A 20,093-nucleotide genomic window follows, 5' to 3' on the forward strand; every position below is an offset into this window, starting at 1 on the left:
TCTCTCTCTCTCTCTCTCTCTCTCTCTCTCTCTCTCTCTCTCTCTCTCTCTCACTGTTATATGTTTAGGGCACCTCCCGCTCACCAATATCTCTAACTCCCATAACCGCTGGCTCCCTCCTCCAGGCTAGAAGAAATATCAAATTGTTCTGTTATCAACCTAAGTCAAAGATAATTAGGAAGTTCATGCCAAACCAAAAGGACTTTTTGGATTACCTGTTGTATTGAATTGGACCCTAAATTGGGGCAGAAATTTGAGGAAGCATCACGGTCATTGTCAATCAATATGCCAGCTGGTAAGTAGATGCCCTACCAGGTAGCCTCAGCACTGCAGGGTGGGGAATAGGGTAGGGCAGGATGCAGAGAACCATAAAATACAATCCCAGGCAGTAATAAGTGGCTTAAATCTAGTTGAGAGGACCAAAAACAAAACAAAAAACAAAAAACAAACCCATACCCTAATACACATGAAACATTGGTGAACAGAAGAGGGCTTTGTCAACCCTCTCAGAGGGCCCATCCCTATGAGCAGCTCTCTCCAAGCCTCTTGCCTCATACAGTCCCAACTCCCAAGTCTTAGGGGATGGGAATCCAGAGCCAGGTACTTACCGCCTCCACAGCTCTCAGCCCTTTTCTGATGTTGTTTACCTCCTTCTCCAGCTCTGATAGACTGCAGGGAAAACAGATCAGGGGAATGGACTGTAATTTCCTGATTTGGAAAGAGCAGGGTGGGAGACCGAGGGAGAGAAGGAAATCTCCCTGACCGACCCCCCCCCCTTCCACAGAAGTTTCTAATACAGTCCTTCCCCCATCCCTAAGCCTTTTCCCTAGGGGAGCTGAGATCTCAAACAGGGACAAGATTCTGGTTTTCCATATGAATTCATGACATTTATTTAAAACCTAGGTTTTCAGGTGAAAAGTTATGTTTTTGTCAAAAAAGAGAAAACCCTGTTTAAATAAATTTGGTCGGCCAACTTTCATTTGCATGTAGGTTATTCACAGCAAAAGTTCTGTGTCTGGTTGGCTTCTCCCCACCACCCAGTACAATTCTGGTCGCTGCTCTCCCTTTCTCCCAGTCCCTCATTGCCATAGGAGCCCAGTGGAAATGTCCAGGAAGCAGGAGAGACTTGGGGAGAGAGCCAAGCCTGGATAATAGAGAAGGATATATCCACTCACTTGACTTTGGCAGCTTCAGGGAGGTGCTGAAGCTCGGTAGGCATGTTGAGGATGTCAGGGAAATTCTTCTCCAAAATCATGATCAGATAATGGAGCAATGAGATGTTCCTGCAGTTGGGAGGTGGGGAAAGGGGTTGGCCAGACAGCATAGATTTGGGAGCTCAAGAAAGAAATCCAAGCAGTACACCAGGGAAATGTGGAGTCATGGGTGAGATAACAGGGCAGCAGAAAGACAGGGAGGCTGGGAAGGTGGAAGAAGGGAGGGCTCGCACCTGTCAATACTGGACTTGGTGTCAGCAATCTTGTTGAGGCTGGACACTCGGAAGCCGTAAGCTCCCCCTCGTTGTCCCTTGTTCATGTAGTTGCCGATGGCAAGGACGACTTCCAAGAGGCGCTTTAGTCGGTGGCTGCGTGTCAGTTCCCTGGAGGCCAGCAGGAGGGCTAGGGGGTAGGGGTGGGTCACCCCAGAACTGGGTGAGACCCCTAACACTGGCCTGGGGGACAGCCATGAGGAAGGAGGGCAGATTCCCATCCCCCCTCCCCAGGATATTCCAATACAAAGCTCAGAAAGCAGGACTAGCCTAGGCTTCAGAGTGGCAGAGCCCCCTACCTCCAAGAAGCATTGCCCCCCTACCAGTGCAAGGCAGGTGAAAGCTCACCTCTTCCAGTCTTCCTGGATGAACTGGAAGAGTGGCTGGGAATTCTCACTCCCACACAACTCATCATTTTTGCTTCCTTTATAATGGATATCCACACTTATAATTACACTCAACTCTCAATTATCTATACAGTTGAAAGGAAGAAGTGCTAAACAATTCAACAACACCATGCCCCCTTCACCCTCCAAAAAAGACTTCAAAAACATGTGTTTTCCTAATCATTTCATAGAATGTATATGCAGGGAAAAAAGCACAAGACCGAGTTTCATGTCCCAGCTTTGACACTCACTACCTCACTGACCACAAATCCATCCCTTCACCTCTCACTTGCAAACTATCAAGGCCCCACAGGGTAGTTGTGAAGGAGGTGCCTTGTTAACCTCTAGGATTTTGATAGCGACTTGGAACCGTGATTTCATTGGTACAAGGAACTCCCGGAGAAGATAACTGTCTCTACTAATGCAAGTATACCCCCACCACCCCCTTTCTGGGCAACTTAAGGTCTTAGAGAATTGCCTAGGTCATAAAGAGGTTAAGTGACTTGCCTAGGGTCACACAGTCAGTAGGTGGTAGAGGCATAACTTGAACCCAGGTTTTGTTGCTAATCAGCTATGCCATGCTGCCTCTCTTGTTAGCCATAAATATTGTATTATATAAATATAATGCACAAATATTTTATATAAATTGTAATACAACATGTAAATACAAATTATATAAATATAATGTTGCTATAATTATTATATATTATATAATTATAATATATTCACAATTATGTTATATATAATATGTTGTTATTTGTAACATGTTATATAATTGTTATATACAATTTATTGTATTACATATAATCATATACAATCATGTTATAAGTTGTATCATATATACTTATATCATGTTATATAATTATATTTTAATAATTATACATCATATGTTATATGTATTTACATCCTATATAATAACAGCAAAACTTGCATAATAATTACACTAATATTTACATTATTATATGTTAATTATATGAAGAATTATGATAATCTGCATGCAACTGAAAGTTGGCTAGGGAAAATTTATTTAAATAATATAATTTTTCAAAAGTATGTTCATTTCAACTCGAAAAGACTCATGATGGAAAATGCTGTCCACATCCAGAAAAAGAACTACGGAGTGTGAATGCAGATCGAAGTGTACTATTTGCTCTCTTTTTTTGTTTGTTTCTTCTTTCTTGTGCTTTCTCCTACTGGTTCTAATTCTTCTCTACAACATGACTAATGTGAATGTATATGTTGAGCCTGTATCAATTTACATGCTATCTTAGGGTGGGGAGAGGGAACAGGTGGGCAGAAAATTTGGAACTCAAAATCTTATGGAAATAAATGTTGAAAACTAAAAATAAATTTTAAAAAATAGAAAAAACATGTACATTCATTTGTGCATCCTGAATCCCTGTCCATTTCTGCTATGGAACTGGAAATTTGCCCAATGGTAAGACCCTCACCTGTGCTATTTGTCTGTGCCACTTAAAGACATGCTGAAGCTGGGGTTAAGGGTCAGGATAGGCATATTTAAAGATGAAAGAACTGGGAGGCCAGACTTACAGACTGCCTCATTGCCCCACTCCAGCCTGGGATGAGTACTTGCCTAGTAGCAGCAGGGTAGACTTGAAGTGAATGGGGAATGCCTGTATTTATCTGTGTTTCCTTGGGAATCCTGACGATGCGTATACCGGGAATGTTATATCACCCTTAGCCTCACTGAAAGCTGAAGCTCTGGTGTCCAGCAGAGGGCACTCAAAGTATTTCTTAGATGTGGGATTCGGGATGAGTCAAAACCTTTGGTTTCTTAGCCTTACTCATGGACCACTTCTTTACCAACATGTTGCAATCGCCTTCTTGGATGAGATGGGGTAAGGGATGGAAGTCTAGAGCAACCTTCTTAGTCCTCTTCTATTTCCTTAAACACCCACCTTCTTCTCTGCCTCATCATTCTCACTTCCTACCAAGTTAACCAGCTCTCCTTTCAGTCAATGAGACCCTATCTTTCGTCCTGGGAATCCCAGTATCCTGGGGTCTAGGGAGGAGAGGGAGACACTTTGATGAGCTCAGCCTTGCCTTCCACGTCCCTACTTGGACACAAGCACAGAAGGTCAGAGTCAGAAGCGATCCAAGAGATTATCTAGTCTAATTCCTCATTTTACAAATGAGGAAATTTAAGTCAGAGAGGTTAAGTGATTCCTGTAAAGTCACACAGCTAATTAGTAGCACAGTCATGTCTTTTGACTGCTAGTGCTGGGATCTTTGCATTGCAGCATGGAACAGCTGCCATAATATAAGAACTAGACACTCCAGGCCAAATAAACACATCCTGCCCATCTTCTTCTCTATCCCCTCTCCCCTGCTCTAGTGCCCCACCTCCAGAATAAGTGACCCTTGCCCAACCCCGTTTTTAGAATAATGCATTCTATACTTATGTAACTTCTATCCCATGCTGGGTCGCTGTATTGTGTAGTCTTATGACAAAACCCTCTCCCTTATGGATCAATCATTAGGATAATCAGTTTAGAGTTGGAAAGGATCTTGGTGGTCATCTAGTCCAATTCCTTCATTTTACAGATAAGGAAACTGAGGCCTTAGGTATCTGGCATTCTGAGGTGTCACATGTGCCATCTAGACAGCATGTATATCAACACACACATGCATTTGTTTTCTAGTGGTGTTTTCAATTTTGCATTTGACTTTGGGTTTGTCTGGGGGTCTGCCGAGATTTCGTAAACCATTCCCTGCCTTGTAGTACTTTGACTTTTTTGTTTCTGGCCTCCCAGTTCTTCCATCTTTAAATATGCCTATCCTGACCCTTAACCCCAGTCCCCTGTACCCTGAGGCCTCCTTCAAGCTAACCCCAATCTTACCTTCCACTTTAGGCTTGGTCTCCGCCAGCCTCTCTTGAAACTTTTTCTTAAAGAAGAGAGCCTGTAGACGTTGCTGGTAGTGATCAATTCTATGGGTGAAAGGGAAGAGGGTCATGAGGAGTCTTTTCAATAGCCAGGTCCAGTCCTCCATGTCCTCATCAGGAGCCCTAGCCTCCCACACAAGACTGATGGGGCCAGAAGGCCCCAGGTCTTCTACTTGTTCCCTGAGTAGCTTTAGGCAAGCTGCTTAATCTTTCTTTCTTCATTTGCAAAATGACAGAATTGGACTTAGAAGGCCTCTGAGGTTCCTTTCAGCTCTAGGAGTGTGATGCTATGGTCCTACAACATAATACTTAAATTACAGAAAACGCTAGATACTAGATACTCAATGAGAGTCTGGAGACTTGAGAACTAGCCCTGGCTCTATAATCAAGTTATTTTGGAACCTCAGGTAAGTCATTTCCCACTCTATGCCTCAGTTTCCTCATGTGTAAAATGAGGGGGTTGGACCAAATGGCCCATGAGATGCCCTTGCAGACCTAGAGTTATGAGCCTCTGAGCTTTCTCAGTTCTCTTTAATCCTTTGTGTCTGCTTCCCCATGAAACCAGCTCTGTTCCTTCCCTTTTCTCCCCCTTAACCACAGTTCTCAGCCCACCCCAGATTTCTCATGCTAGCCCAAACCTGCTCACATTGAGGAATAAGTGGTCATCTCAAGGCACACACACACTGACCCAGCCAAGCCCTCTCCCCATTGTGCCCAGACCTGCTCATCTCATAGAGGAAACGGTCAGCCCGGGCCATTCGGTCTATCTCATGCTTGTGCTCTTCCAGTAGATCGATGTCACTCTTCTCAGGGATGAACTTGAGAAGCTGTGGAGGGCAATATGGGGGACAGACAAGAAACTCAGTAAGAAGCTGGGGGACAGGGACTGTCAGGGAGGGATGTCCATCTCGTAACTACCTAAAATAGGGGAGGGGGAGGTTTTTAAAAACAGACCAGTTGTTAATCCATCTAGGTCTACTTTAGCTCTAGTATTGCCCCAGGGCAGGATGGATGAATTGACCTTTTTGGCTGCACTCATTAGAGGACTCTAAGATCTCCTTGTATAGGGATGAAACCCTGGCTGCCCCTTCACTTCCTCTTATGAATATGAGCTCACCCCATTTCTGCTTGAAAATGATGGGAGGATGTTGCCTAGACTCATGGAAGAATGGTATGGTGACAGAGACTGCCATTTTATTCCTCTCATTACTGCCTCGTTTCTATCCCTTCCTCCCATAAAGAAGGTCTGCAACAGGGTAATTTCCATTTTCCTTAAAACTTCTCTGAGTTTTAAGCCCTGATTTTGCTCAGACTGATTTCTTCTTGGCCTACTCACTATGAATGTCTGAGAGGAAAGCGCCCCATACTCCCTTTGCATGACCATCAGGCCTCACCTGCTCCAGCATGTCTTTGGCCAGGTCCTCTTCCTCATCCATTTTGAGCACGGCTCGCCGGATCTCCTCATTGGAAAGCTTCAACCTAATTACAAGAGTCTACCTTGTTAGCAATCTGCTTGAGAGATTTCCTAAAGCCCCAACTCAGACCCCTCACTGCCCTCTTTATTTAGTTTCCCCCATCAAAATTGGGTAACACATTTAGATGTGCTTCTCCTTGAACAAAAACACACCTCAGTTCAGGGTTACCACCTCTAGGATACCTTCCAAGATGAACCAAAACCCGTTCATTCTTCAAAACACCAACTTAACTTACTTCTTACCCACTTAATTTATCTTCCCTCACACAGAGTAGCCTGTATTGCAGTCATCCAATTCCTACTAATTTTTTTTTTAATCCTGGTTGCAAAGATACTATAACTTATTAGCTGTTATTTAGCTGGATTTAACTTTGATTCTAGAGTTAGGACAAAGGCTCCTGGCTCCTTCCCCAATCTCTATACATCAATCAATCGATCAATCAAATATTTATTAGGCATTTATTAAGCCCATCCACCATCCTTTAAAAATTGATGGCACTCTTGTGCTCTGCCTTCTCGTCAAGGGACCAATTGTCTACTTTCTTGGCACTCAGAAGTGGCTTTAGTGTTCCACCTTCTGCTGGGTCTTGGGAAACCCAAGCGCCTGGACAGATGCCATAACATTTCCTTCTTCTTTCCCTAGAGAACAAGCCTTCTTCTCAACTTAGAATCCTATAGAGCAGGAGTTCTTAACCTTTTTTGTGTCATGGACCACTTTGACAGCTTGGTGAAGCCTAAAGAATAATGTTTTAAAGTGCATAAAGTACATAGGATTATAAAGGAAACCATTATATGTTATATATATTATATAACATGTTATATACATTATATAATAGTATATAACATGTTACATATATTATATAATAATATAAATATATTAGTTATCAAAATATTTTTTAAAAGGTCATGGACCCAAGGTTAACAATTCCAGCTATAGAAGATAATTTCTCCCCATTATCAAGGAGGGGGAAATTGAGGTATGGGGTAGGATGGGGTCTGATCTAATAGAAGGAAGGGAGTGAGTCCAAGGCAGAGCTAAGAATAGGCTATGGGACTGTGACCTGTGGCCGCAAGCTTAGGCAAGGAGGCCTCACATAGAAGCAGAGCTGTTAGCTTGGATACTGCCTGTCTTGTTCTGCATCTAAAGCAACATGTTTTACGACTGAGATCATTCAACTCCACAGGCATATTCTGAGCCCAGCCCCTTGATGCATACTCCTTCTCAGATCCCCCTGGGATAGCAGCAGCTGTTGGACACTGACCAGGTGTTTTCCTCTTCCCAGATAACCAGAAGTCTCTGTAACCTAGGCAGGTTGGGTATGTGGGAAAGCACCAGTTTATTACTGATCCGCTCCATACAGATCTATGGTCTGCCCTCTTCAGATGGGAAGAGTAGGAGATGGATGTTGAGGTCTAATTAAAGACTCTCATTGGCCTTTTTTTCTCTGGCCCCTCACAGTGAGATACCGAGGTGTCCCTATTGTCATTTATACCTGGGCATAATTTGTATTGTGCCATCATAGCACGTGTACCAAATTTGTACCTGTATCATCATTTATACCTGCATCAAAATTTGTACCTATGCATTCTTTACACTTGTGTCATCATTACAAATGGTACCCTGAGGAAATAGTCCTTTCTCATTAACTTTCATGGCACCCAGGATCAGGACTTGAACCCAGAGTTTGTTTCTGGTTCCTATTCCTAATCCTAATTCTTTCCACAATGCTAAACATTCTCACTTTCCCCTAGACCACTAAAGGAAAGTTAAGTGCGGGAAGGCTATTTTTGTTTCCTGAAATTTTGATGGAGTCAAGGAACTCAGTAGCAGGCACAGCTGTGGTAGCAGAGTCTCTAGTTGTCCCCATCCCAGGGCCCCAAGCTAGGGACAAAAGAGATTGAAGAGATCTTCAGCTTGGGAGTTCCTGATATGGGAAGATCTATATCCTGCAATGCAAGGCTACGTGTAGAAGTGGGTATGATGGTAGAGGAAATCCACATACTTGGAAAGGAGGATGATACAGTTCTGGGCTCTTCGGCCATCAATGACTGAGAGTTCTTTGACTTTTCTTGTGGTCAGGTAGAGGTCTTCAGTGGAGCCCATCTCTTTCTGCAACCAAGCAGGGAAGAGATTCAGGACTTGCTGCTTCCTGACTCCTCTAGATACCCAGGAACTGTCTAATCCATACCATTTGTCACCAGGGAGGTAGGGAAGCAGGGAAAGGACCATATAATCTGTGATCATAGGATCTCGGAGGCCATCTAATCTAACCCTCTCTTTTTACAGATGAGGAAACTGAGGCCCAGGGATGTTAAGTGAATTGCCAAAAGTCACACAGGTAGTAAATTCCAGAGTTAGGATTTGAACCTAAGCCCTCTGATTGCACAGCCAGGGTCCTTTTAAAAAAATGGGGTGATGGGGGCAGTTAGGTGGCACAGTAGATAGAGCACTCACCCTGGATTCAGGAGGACCTGAGTTCAAACCGAGCTTCAGACACTTACTAGCTATGTGACCCTGGGCAAGTCACTTAACCCTGATTGCCTCCAAAGAAAGAGAAAAGATGGATTGATATTAAAATCTGCTTTTGCAGGTAGAAACTGGATTGATACATGAAAAATTTTATGACTTTGTGGATTAAGATGTGTTGGAATGAGATGGAGGTCTATGGACTAACTCTTCCTGTCTAGGACAGAGGAGTTAAGCTATGGGAATGTCCTGCTTGGAAGTATCTGACTCCCAAGACTTGGAGAGTAGCAGGACCTGCTGTTCCTTACATCACTTTGTTATAGCTCCAGGCAGCTAGGTGGCACAGGGGCTTGGAGTCAAGAGGACCTGAGTTCAAATCTGGCCTCAAGTCACTTAACCCTGTTTACCTCAGTTTCCTCATCTGTAAAGTGAGCAGGGGAAGGAAATGGCCAACAACTCTAGTATCTTTGCCAAGAAAACCCCAAATGGAGTCTTGTTAGTCATTGGACATGACTAAAACAACAATTTCCTAAGAAGCTGGCTCAGAAATGGTCAATGGCTGCCTCCTTCCTGGGTCCTGGGGGCTTTATATTGTGCCCATTATACCCAAGGGGAACGGTTCTGAGCAAATGCATGAGAGAAAGGGAATTGGAGGCCTCCACAATGTAAGTAAGAAGGAAATCTTCAGAGATTCAGGAACACAAAGTTCCTCTTCTCCTGTATTCTCAATGAAGCAAACCATTCTTCTGGATTCTCCCTTTGCCTCACAGTCATAGAAGTAGGACTTCTTAGCTCTCGTTTGTCAGATTCATTAAGACTGAACCAGTTCCCCTGACCAGAACTGAGAGGCTTAAGTGTTCAGAAGAGAACCCCTAATGCTTCTAGAATTCACCCAAGCATCCCCTCCTATCCCTGCTCTGGACATTCTCATTTATGACTCTTTCTACTGGGGTCAGGGTGGGCAAGCATCCCTTTTCTCCGGGGCCCAAGTATGTTGAATAGAAACTGGGAAGGGGATAGAGGCTGGGGTACCCAGAGCCCCAAGAGTGACTCACCTGCTTAAAGGGAGGATTAGTTAGCAGGTCCTAGGCAGCAGCCACAGCAAACAAAGAATTAAACATGCAGAACATTAGTTACAGGGATTCTACAGACCCCAGAGACCCTGAAGCAACAGCAGAGAATCTTGGAACACCCTGGCTCTCAAGCATCCACTGTCTTTTCCCCTTCTCCATGCAGCCCACCATAGTTTGCAATCATGCTCTGATAGCTCTCCACATACTTAACCCAAGCCATTTTTCCAAAACAGGGAACAAGTGTGTTTGGTGGGGAGGGGAGTTAGGATGAATTCAAGAGGGTGCAGAGGCACAGAAAAATTAATTGCCCTTCTCCCAAACCCCCTACCCTTACCCCAGGGTGGTCACTTTGGGGTGGCTGAAGCAGGAATCTGGAGTTCAGACTCCCTCTCATCACAAATGAGTGTTTATTGTTCTTTCTTCCAGTAATGTCTCATTAGAAATAAAACAGACCCACTCCCTTCTCCAGCTTCCTTTTTTTTTTTTTGCCAAAAAGAAGTAAAATTAACTTGGAAACAAGTAAAAATTGTGCTCATTACAAGAAAGGAAAGAAAAGCTTTCTTGTTCTTTATTCCCTCCCTCAATCTAGAAACAGGCACACTTTCCTTACAATCATCCTAGAAGTTAGGCAGTGAAGGTACTATTTGCCCCCATTTTACAGGTGAGCAAACTGAGTCCAAGAGAAGCATGTGATTTGTCGGAGGTCACACAGCTAGTAAATGTAAGGATGCAGACTTGAGTCCAGAGCTTGTTCCTGGTTTCTAGTCCAGTGCCTTTTCCACAACACTACAGAGTCTCACTTTTCCCTAGACCACTAAAGGAAAGTTAAGTGGGCTGAGGCTGTAATAGCATTTTAGTTATTCCTGAAATTCTGATGGAATCAAGGGACTCAGTACCAGGCAGAGCTGTGGTAGCAGAGTCCCCAGCTGTCCCCATCCTGGACAACCTTTTGTCCCAAGTTAGGGACAAGCAGCCCTGACTGAGCCTGAATTATAGGGACAGTTGGGGAGTCTGAGAGACAGAGATGTGGCTTCCCACTTGATTGCAATCATTTCAGGGGAACTAGCGCCCAGATTGGGGGAGGAGGGCTAGATGAAGAGGCTCATGAGACACTCCCTAACCTTCACCTAGTAAAGTGACTGAGAATTCCATTCTCAGTTATGCATCTCAACTCATCCAGCTGGGATGGGGTTCACAGGAATGGCTATGTTCATAAATTCAGTAACAGATCTGACCCCACTTAGTTTTTAGTTGTACTTAGGAAGGAAGGAAATAAGCATTTATAAATGCCTACTATGTGCCAGATGCTATGCTAAGCACTTTCCATTACCTCATTTTATCCTCACAACAACCCTGGGAGGTAGGTGCTATGATTATCCCCATTTTACAGGTGAGGCTATTGAGACAAAATCAGTCAAGTGACTTGCTCAGGGGTCACACAACTAGCAATTCAATAATAGAGTGACATCAACATTGGGGGAATGGAAGTATGGTCCTGGTGATAGACAGTCTGCTTCCTGAGGACCAGACTAGTTAAGAAAAGTAGCCTCTTGATGATGGATCCTCTGGCCATGACAATGCCATGAAACAAAGGAAAATGTGAAACATCTCCAGCCTGTAGAACCCACTTCTCCTTTCTGTAGCGGCAGGGGCAGAAGCGTGGAAAAGCACATGAGGCATTTTTATCAATGACCCAGACAAAGTCATAGAATCCTATAGTCTATAGACTGTACGTAAGCATTAACTTAGCTGCTGGTACTCTAAATCCATGTCCAATGACCAAGACAGTAGACATACTATTGGAATCACTGCGTGGCATCAATACTGACATGCTTGGTATAAATGAAACCAAAACAAAGATATAAGTTGCTGCAAAACAGAAAGCTAGTATACAAATTCTCAGTTAGGTGGTGCCACAGTGCTCAGAGCCTTGGCCCTGGAGTTGGGAAGGACTGAGTTCAAATCAAGCTTTGGACATTCACCAGCTGTGTGACTCTGGGCAAGTCACTTAACCTCTGTTTCAGTTTCCTCAATTACAAAATGAGGATAATAATAGTACCTACCTCCTAGAGCTGTTGTCAGGATCAAATGAGATATTTGTAAAAGCACTTAGAGTTGTATAAAGTGCTTAATAAAATCTTATTCTCTTCCCTTTCCTAATTTATTATTATTTTAGAGAGATAAATACAAGAGTTCATTTTTTTGTGTATCCAAAGAAAGCAAGAACTATTCCAACGTGGCATTTGGTCAACTCATACTGCAGTGCTGAGAATAAGTATTTAAAAAGAAAGAAAGAAAGAAAACCAACTGATCATGAAAATAATTGATTGTTATGTGTTGACATTGGCTGCAGTTGGAGATGTAGGGGAAAAAAAACAAAAACCTTTTCTCTGTGTGCCCTCCCTCCACCCCCACCCCCACCCCCACACACAGCCTCTGCCTCTCTCCAGGGTCCTAGACCTGAAGATATGTGCCTCTATAATGTTACTTCACTATCTTCACATTCTCACAGTTATAAGATCTATTCCACTTACCAGGTCTGTTATGAGAAATCACAGGCTTTAAAATGCCATTAGAAACTTTAATAAAAAGGACTGTGTGTGTGTGTGTGTGATTACTGTTATGCTTATGCTTGTTAACTGTGTGTAATCCCCAATCCCCAGGTTCAGAAGAAAAGCAGCCAGGCTTCCTCCTGACATTGACTCTTCCCTGGGGTTTGGTGGAGGGGAGGGGAAAGGAGACCAGTCATTTGATGGCAGAAGGAGACATATGGCAGGGTTATACAGAGGAAGGAAAGAGGTGGGGAGGGGGAGATCAGGAGAAAGAAGCTGGACCCAGGGGTAAGGAGAAGACACAGCAAGAAGTAGACGACACCCTGCAGACCTCACCTGATGCCTCTGATAGGCTGAGAACATTTTTTCTAAGTCTTCCAAGTCCAAGACCTGAAATACTTGAAGATCATCAATCTCATTCCACACGGTATCAGAGATTCGTTCCTAAAATACACAGTACAGAGAACAAAACCCCAAGGCTAAACTTTTTCATTTTCTTACTTTTAATTTTTTTTTCAGTTCCAAATTCTCTCCCTCCCCTGCCCATTTCATCTCTACTCCTTACAGAGGCTACCCACAACTCTCTCACCCTCTTTCTACCACCACCTTTAGGGAAACCTCCAGTCAGCCCCTCAGGACAAGATAGCTTCCTCTCTGACACTCTCCAGAAGATCTTTCTCTCCTTCCTGAACCAACCCTCCATCTCCTATGTGGAGAATTTGATAATCCAGTAGGCATAACAGACAACACTTCCTGAAAAGTGCTCGGAGAGAGAGGGAAGGAGAGGGAGAAAGAGAATGAATACCATTCCTACAGGCACACTGCTAAGGACCAAATTGACTGAAGGCTGGATTCAAACTCCTTCCCACTCTAACTCCCTTCTTCTTCTCATCTTTCCCCATGCTCTCCCTGTATGCCCTATACCTATATCTATGATTACTTATACTTTGATAGGAATGGACTGGAGCCAGCTGCACGCGGGGGGGGGGAGGAATAATTCCTGTGTCCCAGCAAAATGTTTGTGCAAGCCCAAAGCATTACTGTTGAGTCAACTCTACTCCTTTTCATTTCTTCTTCTTGGAGTTTAATTGCCTCTTCCTTAGAGTCTTAAGGAGTAAAAAAAAAAAAAAAAGGCTGTGAGAGGACTGATAATCCAGCTTCCTGCCTCTGGAAGGACTGCAGTAACCCAAGACAGGGGAGGTTCTTTCCTAAGGAAACCCAGAGTTTCACACCTCACCCCCTCTTTAAGATCTTTTGCTATCCAATTTCTATCTGCCCATATGCCCCCAGTCCTTTAGTGAGGATTGGCCAGATAACGATAATGATGATAATAATAACAACAAAGATAACAAGGACAACGAATAGCTAGCATTTATACATCACTTTAAGGTTTGCAAAGTATTTTACATATTTTTACCTCATTGCACCCTCACAACAACCTTGTGAGACAGGCACTATTATTACTGCCTTTGTACAGATGAAGACACAGAATGAGAGAAATGAAGCGGCTTGCTCAGGATCACACAGCTGGTGTCTAAAGGAAAATTTAACTCAGGTCTTCCTTACCCCAAGTCCAGCACGCTATACAGCTGCCTTCACAATACCCAGACACTTCTATACCGCCTAGTTACCTATATGACCCCCTAACTACTAAGATAAGGGATGGCATTCAGTCCCATCTTTAACTCTTTGGTTAGACAAGTGTTTTAAATTCCTGGGTCTCTCAATTCAGTTTCTCTCTTCTTCACCTTTGAACCAAATTCTCGCTTGCCTGTATACATAGGGTAAAAAGAAATTGAAATTGCTGCAAGCAATCTAGGTTCTCAGCATTTTTTCTCTTGTCTTCTTTATTCCCATGAGATGTCTCCAGGTGATGCCAAGCTTACATCAAGAGAAAACTGAGAGATGACTAGCTTTCTCCTCCTCTAGGACAAAAGGTTCCATTTCCAGGATTCTCAAGGGATGACTGTGGGTAGGGGGAGGGGAGTATTCTCTCTAAACTACCTTTCACGGTTCTAAACCAGAGCCAACAGACACCTCCTGCCCTGAACAAACCTTTGGTTCCATTGGGTCATCTTCCTTGCCACCCCACTTCAAAACCCCTACATACTTTCAGATGTTTCCTGCTCCTTTAAAACTGCATCTTTCCCAATTCCCATAGCTCTGAGTACAGGAAGGGAAACCCTCTCTTTGCTTCTCCTCTCCTCCAATACCAATTTATCTTTCCCTTACCTCTCCTGCTTTCTCAGCAAGCTCAGAAAATGTAACTTACATTTTCATTCAGTTCTATTTTTAAAAACTTGGGAAAAGAAAAGAAAAAGCTAGGCTGGGGGTGGGGGCAGGGATAGGGTAAGAACATTCCTGCGGCCTTCCCAAGGCCCTGGGACCCTCACTAGGAATGTTGGGCCAGGGAGTCCGGAGCAGCAAGGGGTCTAGGCATCTGGCCAAGCCCAACACAGACACATTCTTATCAAGGCAGAAATAACCATGGATAGTGTGTGTGTGTGTGTGTGTGTGTGTGTGTGTGTGTGTGTGAGTGAGTGAGTGTTGGGGAAGGGGGTTAATTTGCTGAAATAGGGAAGGGACAGATGGAGGAGGGCGAAGGGAAAAAGCCAGGTTTCTCAGGGTCAGGGATCAGAGGGAAAATATGAGGGAAAACAGGGAGTACAGGAGAGGCTAGGGCTTGACTCAGGATGAAAGATGACTGGGAAGGGAAGGGAATGGTAGCTGAGGTGGGGAGTACCAATGAGGTTTGGTGCAAAGACATGGTAACAGGGAGCCCCGCTACATCAGGACTTCTCTAAGTAACCTCCCACCCAAACCTTATTCCAGTTCAGCGAATCACAACATTTTTAGAGGTGGAAGTGACCTCAGCAGCCATCTGGTTCAGCCTATACCCCCACTAGAGGAATCCCTACTATAATGTACCCAATGAATGGTTATATGGCTTCTGCTCAGAGACCTCCAGAGTCTGCCCACTCTACATGGACCATTCTAAATATAAGAAAGGATTTTTTCCCCTTGACATCAAGCCTAATTTGCCTCTTGACAACTTTAGCTAATTGTTCCTGATTTTCCCCTCCGGGGCCAAAATGAATGCATGATAACCCTTCAAATACTTGGAAGATGGCTATCATGTCACCTTCAGTCTTCCCTTGTTAAGGCTAACTACACCCACTTCAACCAATCCTCATATGATATGGATTCGGGGCCCTTCCCCATCCTTATTCCCTTCCTTTATATGATCTCTAGCTTACCAATGACCTTTCAAAACATGGCACCCAGGATGGATCACAATATTCCAGATGTGATTCGATCAGGGCAGAATATTATTATTCCTTGTTCCTGGAAGCTATTCCTCACTTAATGCAGCACAAGATCTCATGAATACGTATTGTTTTCCTGAATCACCTTATCGTGCTCCTTCCTAACTTTTCTCATTATTTACTATACTCTTATTGGTAACCTCATCAGCTCCCATGGGTTTAATGACTATTTCTTTTTTTGTTTTGTTTTGTTTTATTTTGTATGGCAGTTGAGGTTGTGACTTGCCCGGGGTCACACAGTTAGTAAGTATCAAGTGTCTGATGCCAAATTTGAACTCAGGTCCTCTTGACTCCAGGGTGGTGTACCACATAGCTGCCCTGGTTTAATAACTGTTTCTAAGACCATTTAGGTGGCACAGAGGATAGAGGGTCAAATCTATAGCCAAGAAAGGTTGGGCTCAGATTGTACCCCAGCGCTTACTAGCTATGTGACCCAGGACATGTCTTTAACCCATTTGCCTTAGTTTCCTCATTTGCAAAATGGAGACAATAATACTTCCCAGGGCTGCTGCAAAGATGACATAATATTTGTAAAGCACTTTGCAAACTTTAATACGCTATACAAATGAAAGCTATTATTATTATTATTATTATTGTTAGCAATGGTTCCCAGATTTATACAATTAGGCCTCATTTCTGTCCTGAGTTCCAATCCCATATCACCTAATGTCTATTGGATCTTTCAAAGTGGATCTCCTATAGGAGTTTCAAACTCAACATGTCATTCTCTTTTCCCCTAAACACAACCTTTCTTAATTCTTTTATGGGAAGCCTTTCCCAATGCTTCTTAATTTCAGTGTCTTCCCTCTGTTATTTCCTATTTATCTTACATATAGCTTGCTTGTGTGCGTGCTCTCTCTCTTTCTGTGTGTTGTGTGTGTTTACATGTTCTCTCCCCCATTGGATTGTAACCTCCTTGAGGGCAGGGACTATCTTGTCTCCTTTTATATTCCCAGGACATAGCACAATGCCTGGCAGGCAGTAAGTAGGTGCTTCATAAATGTTGATTTATTGATTGATTCCCTAGTTCCATGAAGATGCCACCATTCTTCCAGTCACTCAAATTCACAGTCTGAATCATACTTCACTCTGCATTCCTCATCACCCCACTCCACATATCCAATGCCAAATCTCACAAATTCTCCCTCCAGAACACTTCTGGCATCCATCCCTTTCTTTTTATGCATGTGGCTGTGACCCTAATTTAGGTCCTCATCACATGTCCCTTGAAATATTGAAATACTCTACTAATTGGTCTTCCTGTCTTAATTTCTTACCTCTTAATCCATCCTCCTTATAATCTCTACTACTTACATACTTCTCTGTTTGACACTTAAATCCTTTAACAACCTGACTCCCACTTCCTTTTTCAGTCTTATTATACATTACTCCCTTTCACACACTTTATGGTCTTCTTGACATTCCTCACATATGGCGATTCACATCTTTGAGCCTTTGCATTATCTGTGCTCTCTGCTTGGGACATATTCCCTTCTTCCCTTTGCCTGTTAGAATCTCTCTCTATCTCTTCCCGTTGCCTCGTTATTTCAATGGCACTCCGCTAGTCTTTTTTCCATCTCATTTTCTTTTACTTCCACATGCTATAACCAAGTCCTGATAATTCTTCCTTTATAGTCATTCTCAGAATCAATTTCCATATTATATTAGTCCAGGCCCTCATCACCCCACACCTGCTACACACGGATTACTGTAACAACCTTTCCCTGTGCCAATTTATCCTACACACAGCTGCCAAAGTAATATTCCTCAGAAATATTTTCATTTTGTCACTGTCATGCTGAGGAGCTGGCACTTACTTCCTAGGGTCTACTGCCTGAAATCCCACCTTCTTCAGCTGTAGCAGTCAAGAACTTACACTTTCTAGACCTCAAGGGTTTTTCACCAATTTTAGTAACACGATCTTAATATAAATCTAGTAATATATAAAACATACAGAGTAATTACAATCTGGCTTCTGACCTCATCACTTAACTGAAACTGCTCTCTCCGAAGTTTCTAATGGTCCTTTAATTGCCAAATCCAGTGTCTTTTTCTCAGTCTTTTTCCTTCTGGACCCCTTGGAAGCATCTGACATTGTTTACGGTCCTTAAGACAATGCTCTCTCTTATCTGTTCAATCCTCCTCACTGGATGGGAAACCATATCCCACTCCTAACTATGGATGTCCCCCTAGGCTCTGTCCTAAGGCTCTTTTCTTTTCTCTAAACCTTCTCCTACTAATCTCATCAGCTCTTATGAGTTCAGCTACTATCTCTATGCAGATGGCCTCCAGGTCTATATATCCATCTGTGGTTTTCTTCACACAGTGAATTATCTATTGAACATTTAGAAATAGATACCCCATAGATATCTCAATCGTTATCTTTTCCCCCCAAGCCATTCTTTCTTCCTAACTTCACTGTTTATGCTGAGGGCAGCACCATCATTCAGTCACCTAGGACTGCAACTTTGGAATCATTATTAAATCATTATTTCCCCTTATCATCTCCCCTCCCCCACCATATTCAATCACTTGACAAGTCTTGTAGATTCTATCCACAATATCTATCCCATCTGCCCCATGCTTTCTGATTACATGACCATCACTGTAATTCAGAAATTCACCACCTCCTAACTGGTCTCCCTTCTGCAAGTCTTTTACCTTTCTAATATATCATCCATGTGGTTTTCAAATTAATATACCTAAAGAACTGGTTTGACCATGTTACGCCTCTGCTCAAGAAACTCTACCGGCTCCTTATCGCCTTTAGGATGAAATAAAAACTCCTTTCTTCAGCATTTAAAAACCTTCTATCCCCAGGTCCTATCAATATGCCTAGCAAGTAATATGTAATTAATAAATTCCTTTTGAATGAATAAATAATGAAAGATCAAATCCTAGTAAAGATTTCTTTATGATGAAAAGATCAAAGAGCTCTGGGTGACGGTTCAATTACTTCAATCAATGATAAATATAACGCAATTCCAGTATGGTCAAAGGATCTAAGTAATCTTTTGGAGTTTGCTATTATAGGGAGTCCTATGGTATTCGTTACAAGAATAATAATCATACATATTTATACAACGCTTCAATGTTTACAAAGTACTTTCCTCACATTTACATTTAAACAACATGGTTGGGGCAGCTAGGTGGCACAGTGGATAGAGCACCAGCCCTGAAGTCAGGGGTACCTGAGTTCAAATCCAGCCTCAGACCAAACACTTGACACTTACTAGCTGTGTGACCTTGGGCAAGTCACTTAACCCCAATTCCCTTAAAAAAAAGTTAAATAAATAAATAAACAAACCGACAATATGGTTGTTTCTCTGTGATTAGATATAACACTTCTCTACATTCAAATGAGATATTTGTGAAGTGCTGAGCATAGTGCCTGGCACACAGTAGGCACTTAATAAGTGTTTATTCCCTTCCCTATTCCGTTATCTGTACTGAGTAATTGACCATGTACTAACTTGTGACATTTCAAATATCTTAAAACATAGAACCGGATATGATTTTATCAGGGGAAATTCCATTAAAGAAAAAGTTGCTGCACCCTAAGGACCATGGACTTTTCCAGCTGATTTGCAGCTGAAAACTTCCATATGTATTGGCTTCCCTGTAAGAATGGGAGCTTCTTCAAAACACAGTCTTACTCTGCTGTTTGTAACCCTACCATTTAGCACAGTGCTTTGCACATAATAAGCACTTAAGAAATGCCTCATTCATTCATTCATTCATCCATTCATTCATTTCTTTGTTGCTTTGTAATTGTTAGTCAACTCTTCATGTATAGGGTCTATAAAAATTTGCCTAGTTTTTAAACTTACACCATTTAAAGTTTAGTAACTTAACTTTTATGGATGTGAGCCATAATCAGCAATATTTCTGGTAATGAAAAGTGAATTTTGTTCTTAGTCATTTTCATACACGCTACCTCTACTCTGGCCATCATCCTCATCTCCCGCTTACAGGAACCTTGGCCTCTGCTCCTAAGATGCTGCCTTTGGTAGGTGAGTTTCCATCTTTCCTTCAACCATGCCTCCAGAGTCATTTCTCACTTACCTCCACACCATGCCCCCTCACCTCTTTCTACCCCCTTTTCTTCTCCCCCTATTAGAATTGTCTTCCCTTGTTAGAATATTAGGGCAGAGGGGCAGCTAGGTGGTGCAGTAGATAAGAGCTCTGGCCTTGGACTCAGGGGAACCTGATTTCAAATCCAGCCTCAGACACATGACACTTACTAGCTGTGTGACCCTGGGCAAGTCACTTAACCCCAATTGCTCACTTAAAAAAAATGATTAGGGCAGAGACTGATTTATTTGCTTATATTTGTATCCTCTGGACTTAGCACAGTGCCAGACAAGAGTAAGTACTCAAACATGTCTTGTTTCCTATAGCTTCAGTTTGGTGGGCGTAGAACA

At 42.8% G+C, this 20,093-nt stretch overlaps 1 protein-coding gene across 4 annotated transcripts in view; it reads right to left on the reverse strand.

Moving 5' to 3' along the window:
- DAAM2 (dishevelled associated activator of morphogenesis 2) overlaps window positions 1–20,093 on the reverse strand; it is a 169,276-nt gene that overhangs the window by 6,690 nt on the left and 142,493 nt on the right. For 3 of the 4 annotated variants that reach the window (XM_020999400.2, XM_020999399.2, XM_020999401.2), the window contains 9 exons: window positions 12,680–12,787; window positions 9,774–9,803; window positions 8,255–8,361; window positions 6,172–6,256; window positions 5,498–5,604; window positions 4,734–4,822; window positions 1,448–1,616; window positions 1,176–1,283; window positions 609–669 (listed from right to left, as the gene is read on the reverse strand). In XM_020999400.2, the coding sequence (XP_020855059.1) occupies window positions 609–669; window positions 1,176–1,283; window positions 1,448–1,616; window positions 4,734–4,822; window positions 5,498–5,604; window positions 6,172–6,256; window positions 8,255–8,361; window positions 9,774–9,803; window positions 12,680–12,787 (864 nt within the window). The remainder of the gene's footprint in view (window positions 1–608; window positions 670–1,175; window positions 1,284–1,447; window positions 1,617–4,733; window positions 4,823–5,497; window positions 5,605–6,171; window positions 6,257–8,254; window positions 8,362–9,773; window positions 9,804–12,679; window positions 12,788–20,093) is intronic. The other variant, XM_078155389.1, reaches the window with a different exon arrangement.

The sequence above is a fragment of the Phascolarctos cinereus genome, unplaced genomic scaffold, assembly GCF_003287225.1.
Source record: "Phascolarctos cinereus isolate Bilbo 61053 unplaced genomic scaffold, phaCin_HiC Scaffold_5;HRSCAF=322, whole genome shotgun sequence".
Classification (NCBI taxonomy): domain Eukaryota; kingdom Metazoa; phylum Chordata; class Mammalia; order Diprotodontia; family Phascolarctidae; genus Phascolarctos; species Phascolarctos cinereus.